Source organism: Puccinia triticina, chromosome 15A (assembly GCF_026914185.1).
Source record: "Puccinia triticina chromosome 15A, complete sequence".
In the NCBI taxonomy this organism is placed as follows: Eukaryota; Fungi; Basidiomycota; class Pucciniomycetes; order Pucciniales; family Pucciniaceae; genus Puccinia; species Puccinia triticina.
This window is the reverse complement of record NC_070572.1, coordinates 397,349-404,520: the sequence shown is the minus strand read 5'-3', so window position 1 is coordinate 404,520 and position 7,172 is coordinate 397,349. Positions and strand designations below refer to the sequence as shown.

General features: G+C 47.5%; 1 protein-coding gene across 1 annotated transcript; it reads left to right on the top strand.

Annotated features, from left to right (window-relative positions):
• Positions 1-795: 795 nt before the first annotated feature.
• PtA15_15A49 (uncharacterized protein) lies at positions 796-2,564 on the top strand (the record flags this gene model as incomplete). The annotated part of the gene is made up of 8 exons (XM_053163702.1): positions 796-1,018; positions 1,076-1,299; positions 1,365-1,529; positions 1,590-1,700; positions 1,764-1,907; positions 1,975-2,009; positions 2,233-2,275; positions 2,364-2,564. 8 exons carry the CDS (start codon positions 796-798, stop codon positions 2,562-2,564), a joined length of 1,146 nt encoding a protein of 381 aa, XP_053027215.1.
• Positions 2,565-7,172: the final 4,608 nt, after the last annotated feature.

Here is a 7,172-nt window from a genome sequence, read left to right as displayed (position 1 = left end):
AGCGCAAACAAAAGAAACAGAACAACTTTCACTTCACTGGCTCATCTAGCAGATGCTGCAGACTCACTCTCATCCACTTTGTGTTCAATCCGGGCTCTTGAATGTCGCACCATTTCCGGAATCGTAGTGGAATCGTGACTTGGGTTGGGGTGAATCACTGAGACTCAGACCGATCTTCCCCGAAGCTGCCAAAGGTGGCGTTCTCACTATCAACCACAAACAGATTGTCGAATGGGCCTCCTGTGGAGGCGCGGTGGATTTTGCGAACCAGCAAACATACCACACCAATTTCTTTGTGGAATGGAGTTACCCATTGGGAGACCCATTTGGGGCAGCGTCGCGTAGAGGCGCGGTACATGGGGTGGATGGAAACAGAGAAATAAACTCGTGGAATGGAATTACCCATTGGAAGACCCATTAGGGGCAGCACCTGAGGGGTAGCATCGCGTAAATCATAAAGACCGAGGCTCGCAGGCATCCTAAACGGATGAACCCATCCAGTTTGATGGTAGTTCGAAATCAGTGAACTTAAATGCTGGGCTTCTGCACAGTGCATCAGCCTGATCAGAGGTTCCAATTGCCGGCGTGGATGATGTGCTCAGCTATCACACCCCAGCCACTAATCTGGTGACTGCAGCGGGGTGGTTATCATCACGCAGCCAGTGTATAAAGGCATCTGCTTGTGTGGGAGTTCTGCCCCCCAGACCCTTCCGATTTCACCGCTGCGCAACAAGCACATTTCTTCCCTTTCAACGTACATACTTCAATCATCCTCATTTGAACACCACCTGCAAGATGTCCTCATCCAGCCAGTCTAACGATGAAGCGCAAAACTCACGCCAAACGCCTCAACAGGCCAGCCGTGCGGAATCACGTTTGTCTTCTCGCTCTGCATTGAATCATTCTAATGCGCGAAGACACCGGGCTAGTCGTGGTGCCCCCTATGCGCCGCCTCTGCGAGGTTCGCAAGCAAATCCTGATCGGACTCAAGGATTGGCCGATGGGCCCGCAAGGCCTGGTGAGTCCAAATTCCAGAATAGTTGCTCAAGTTTTCGTCATTAACTCCATTGTATAGCTCATTTGCCGCCAGGCCATGCACAGGAAAGCCCTGTAAGGCGACCAGTTGGAACCACCACAAACTATGGGGGCCCACGCGGGGGTGTTAGCCGACCTTGGCCTCCGTCAATAGTACCATTCGAAGTAGATGAGGAGCACCTCAGTGAGAATTTCACCGATAACATGGGCCGCACATATGACCTACGTGCACCATACACTGAGTTTGCCGAGGAACTGATTCAGGTTCATTCTCTAGTAACCTATCTGCATTCAAGAAACAACCCAGCTGACCTTTTGCATACCTTCAGATCCCCAGACCGCGACAATATGCCATTTTGCTGTATTCAATTCTATCTGTGAGACAGTCAGTTGAGTCGCTCATTCACTCCCGGGACATGGCCCTTTTGGCAACTCCAACGGCGGCCTCATTGTCGGTACAGGCGCGGTTGTTTTCCTATTCACGTCACCTTTGGGTGGGTCTTCCTGCCTCTTAGAGTTTGATGTGCTATCAACAGTTGACTTTCTTTCTGTAGGCCTTTGTCCAGAACCGTGCAAAGGAAATCCTTATGGATCCTTTTTTGGAGGTGTACTCATGTGACCCAATTCAAGGTGGACCGCCAGCGGGACGCAGTCTACTGGAGCAGGTGCAGGTGCGAAACGGGCTGATAATTGCGCGATGGACGCTGAACTGACATCCTCTTATTCAGGATCATGTCAGAATGCAATCAAACAAGTTTAAACAAGATTACCTGCCCGCCGGGTATGTGGATAGAGACCCGGCAGCAGTAGCAAGCGTCAATTCCGAGTTGCGTGATAGGTTGAAACACGAGCGCGGTGCAATGCGCAATTTGGTAAGTAGTTTCCGTGCGTCGCGTGTGTAGCAATTGTTGGGGGCTCACTCGTTGTGGCATTTTCCAGTTGCTGAGCATGGTTCACAGCCCTTCGGGCCAACCGTTGACACACCCAGTTCCTGTTATGGCGGGACTATGGGTTTACATGCTGTCACATATTTCTCACCATTACATATTACAAACACATACTCTATACGTATAGTTATTTGCATAGTTCTAGCATTTTCTTATGTATATTCTCTCACCAACCCAATTACATGTACATAGGCCCTATAAATACCGTACACCATGACAATATCAGTTTCCCCTTGGGGGAGTTTCCCAGTTCCGGTACAACAGTTCCCACCTTGACCAACTTGATTATTGATGTAAGTTAAGGCTACTGTCAACCGGGCGAAAAAAGCGGGCATGTCCTAACCTTTCCTAACTGATTGCTTGTTTTGATATGTACTACAGATGCAATCTTGGATGTTGCCTAACTCCGAGGGAGACCTTCACACCGACACTCGGGTCAGGGCGCGCATTGCTTATCTGAGGATTCAGACGATTTCTCACTATGCCCGTTGGGTGCCGGGGGATATTAATCGGCAGTGGGCTTTAATTGACAAGCAACTACAGGACCTCCGAGGACGGTGCGGTTCTTACAGGCGAGCGTGAGTGACCTTTGGCGCACGCAATGGCTCATGCGCTTGTATCGCTACTGAACCACGACTATCTGCATACAGTTTTTTCAAGCTCATACTTGAGCTGGATTCAAGCTCATTTGGAGACCAATTCTTCTCTCGGCTTGACGTGGAGAATATCCGGCCCCCCACCGAGCTCGAGGTGATGGCCAAGATGGCAATCATTGCAGAAGAAAACGCGACCCGACCTTTGCCAACGGCCAGCACCGGATCCCATCGAGCATGACATGCAAGAGTTGTTCTTGATGGGTGCCTATTTCCCCCAAATTTGTACACATTTGTAGATAGTTTTTTTTTCTTTGTTTCTCCTACGTAGTTTCCCTTACTGTGAATGTTTCATTTGGCGTAGTGTGTGTTGGGCATGTGTATATTTCTTTTTTCCCCCAATGCGTACGCAATACCAAATACAACTGTCATTACATAATTACTGAGTTATCCCATGATGTGGGAAATTTGTACTTGCTCTACACGGCGCGTTGCGGTTCGTGCAGCAGGATGCCGTGCCTGTGCCGTGCAACGGCTTGCGCGACGTGGGCTCAATGTACTTCTGGGATATGGCCGTCGGTGGGGAGTGCCCCGTTTGGTGGGCGTGCTGAAGCGGACGGGCTCACGTCGGCTGCTCCCGTCTGGTGACGTGGAATTAAGACCGTCCGAATTCTTGTGGGGTCTCGAGACGGCTGCATGGTGCCGTCGCGAGACCTGGCACGGGGCCCGTGTATGGGCCGTATATTGTTGCGGGGGTGGCCCTGTCCTGGGACGGCGTGGTTTCCCCGTCCCCAGACGTTCTGGTGCGCCCGTGGTGTAGAACCGAACCAACAAGAGCCGAAAAGTCCAAGTCCTGCAAGAACATCATCATAACTCAAACCCGGTATCGACACAAGGTAAAGTCGTTGATATCAACGAATCCGAGGCCTATACTCATCCTGGACGCTTCAATTCACTCAGTGTCAATTGATAGCATCCGTGAACGTCAACTTATCCAGGGATAAGCATTCAGGGGGAGGAGGATAGGTAGCTGGGCTTCATTGTTTACGTTATTGATATTTATCGTCGACTCAGTATTCTTTTGTTGTTCTCTAGTTTCCCAACCTCAAAGTCTCGCCATCTCAAACAGTCTGTCGTCACATTTAACTTGCACTCGCATAGGTAAAAAACTCTTCAAATACACATTGTTATTTACATTCAATCAAACATTTTATTAACTTGTTTTGTGTTCAGTTTTTTAAGAGCGTGCAATTAAATAAGATCTCGATAAACTACAAGAACCCACTACACCTCCCTGTTGGATAATGAAATGTCCATCACATGTTACATGTTACAGTCTCGGGCTTAACACAAATTCTAGAATCTTGCTCAGTACTTTCTTACCGCGGACAAACTCGGAACCATCAAGTCAGGCTCAACAAACAAGTACACCATCACCTAAACCAACAACGACATCGACCAATTGTCTATTGGACGTTGTTTTGTGAACGTACAGTCTTCAGTGGATTATCGTTCAGGGGGAGGGGATAGTTAGCTATTCTCACATTCATTGCCATTCTCAATAAGTCTATCAATACATATCAACACTCAATACCTAGTTGTTTACTACTACTGGTTCTAAAGTGTTTGCAATTGAATAAGATCTCATCAAATCACACTCCCAGAGGCTCATCCCAGGCATGCAGAAACATCAACACTGGGCTCATAACCTGTAGATCAAGATAAAAGGGTAGTACGGAAAGGCGGACTTGAACCCACATCTCCCCAATGCATGCTGGGTTGCTCTACGGTCTACCATTGAGCTATTCCCACCAAACCTAAGCAGGTGTCCTTTGGCCCACACCTGCTAGGGCGGGAACAGGTACAGGTTCCAGCTCAAAAAAAAAGTATTCTCCACATTGTTTGCAAAACCTTTTGAATTGTAGAGGGATTCAAAGTTGACCATGCATGACTTGCTTGCACTTTTGCAAGTTGGTGTTCAAGGCTTTTCTTGAACACCAACTTTGTCAGGCTTGGTGATGCCAAGACACGAAGTCCTCTAGCTACACAAGTGACTGCGGCGAGTGGGCGCGTCTGTAGACGCGGTAAGATGATGGTTTATAAAGATTTATATCCCTGATGGGATGTAACGGAGGGGCCGCGAGAGCAGCGGAATGGTTAAGGTGCCCTCCGGGGCGGTTCTTACAGGGCCTGACAAGCAGGGGTAGTATGTCCTGTGTTGTCTGGGGTCCGACAAGCGGGGGTTGTTCGACAAGTTCCCAAGTATATAATTGATGGGGATTACTCCCGAGATGATAAAGAGAAAATGAGCTGGACTTACTGTTGGAGCAGGAGTCCAGCGACGAGCAATGAATCTAAAAACAATCTAACACAAGCTGAGAGCGAACTGATCAACGAATATGTTTGGCGAAGTAGTGCGCTGCTGGGCGGTTAAAGTGATTGACGATTCTGGGGAGCCAGAGTCCTCCCAACACCGGCTTTTTATGCTGTTTCTGGGAGGCTCGTCGGCTCGCTATTCTCCTGGCTGGCCTTCCAATACATTTTGTTTGAAGGCACAGCCTCTTTACTGGTCTTGCTACTCTTAAGACCCGTATCTCTTGGATACTGGTTGCAAGGAGGATTCTTCCTTCTCAGAACCTGTTTACTGAGTTCTACTCGGAATGACACGCTAGAGATCTTCTGCTCTCGAGTAGAGGATCACTAGGAGTCATTTCCTATGCGGAGCTCTTCGGCGATTCGTATCCGAGTCTTTCCGCTACTGTTGCTGCGACGGAGCTCGGAAGAAGATTATTACCACGCGACCAGGTACTGTAGTTCTCTGAGTCGCGTGGCTTGGTTGTTTAGCCGCCTACCGGCGACTGTTGTTTCCATGCGACCAGGTATTACAGGCTGAGTGATTTAGCCGCTACCAAGCCCACGTAGTCTTCACACAACCAGTGGCTGTCTGCTGAGTATTACGTGGGTTTTCTGAGGGGGTCTTTTCATACAGGCTCCCTTGGTTTTGTTACTTGTACTTAGTTGGAATATATTGTACAGAAGAGGTTCTGGACCGCGCGGCGGTCCTCTTGGTGTCTAGCTTCTCTAGGAAGCTATTTGCAAGTAATTAAAACAATCAAAACTAATCTATGCTGCGCAGAGGTCCGCGCTGCGGTCTGCTCTGCACCCAGTTTACGGTGCTCTTGGCTGCGCTACCGGAGCTGCAGGCGGGGCTCTATTTTAGAATGGTAGCCCGGCTGACATTCCCCACCACCAAGATAAGTTACTCTTAACTTAGCTGAATTTCTAAAATTATTTACGTTTAGAAGCTCTGTAGCTACGTAGGTGAATTGCACCGTCCGGGATGTTGTCCTCTGGCAGCCATTCATCTTTATCTGCAGATTGGTTTCTGTATCTTACGAGGTATAACCTTGTATCTTTTCCTGAAATCCTCTCCTTTTTATCTTTGAGGATCTTATGTACCTTAAGTTGTTCTTTCTTTAAAGGTTCTTCTATGGGTACCGGTAACGGTTTGGGGACCACTTCATTTGCTCTTGGAACATATTTCTTGATAAGGCTTACGGGAAACACAGGGTGTTTCCTACTGAATTCTTCTGTCAAAATTACTTCTACTGCATTTTTACCGTGTAGGTTCTTAATGACAAAAGGTCCCACGAACGCGGGTTTCAGTTTTCTGCTGCCTCCCAGATTATTAAAGTTCACTGTGGACAGAAGCACTGGATCTCCTATTTGGAATTCAGGTTCTTTGTGACTTTTATCCCAGCGAGTTTTACTATACTCTGCTGCTTCTTGGACACATCTGGCTGCGTGAGCATTTGTTGCGTCTAACATCTTTTTGAAGTCTACTGCGGTTGGGTGGGCTACAGGTAATTTATCATTAATAGTATCCTTAGGTAACCGCGGTATCCATCCTCTTTCTAAGATGTAGGGCGTTTCTTTTGTAGTAGAATGTTTGCTGCTATTATACGCCATTTCCAATGCTGGCAACAGATTGACCCAATCATGTGTGTACCCGTCACTGTTTTTAAACTCTAATCCAAACGCACAGAACCTTCTGAGTAGGTCTTCTAATGTTTGTATCATGCGTTCTGCTAAGCCATCTGTCTGCGGATGGTATGCAGTGGAAAAAGCTAGTTTAGTACCCAGCATATCATGCAAGTTTCGCCAAAATTCTGACGTGAATTTAGGGTCCCTGTCACTTATAATAATTTTTGGGATACCTACGTCAGCCATTATTCTATTCCAAAATAATATGGCTACTTCCATAGCTGTATCATCTTTATGATGCGGGATAAACCTGGCTCTTTTCGAGAACCTGTCTACTACTACTAGAACAGAGTTGTAGGAGAAAGGTCCTCCCGGAGGTAGGCCAGTTACAAAATCCATGTTGATAATTTCCCACCGCGTTTTTGGTTCTGCAACGGTTTGTAATAATCCAAATCTCTTGCCGGTTTGTTTATTAGACTTTTGGCAAATTTCACATGACTTAACATATTCTTTAACTTGGGTTTTCCAGTCAATCCACCAGGCAGTTTGTTTGACTCTTTCAACGGTGCGCTCTTCGGAGAAGTGACCAGAACCAACATTGTCATGGCATTCT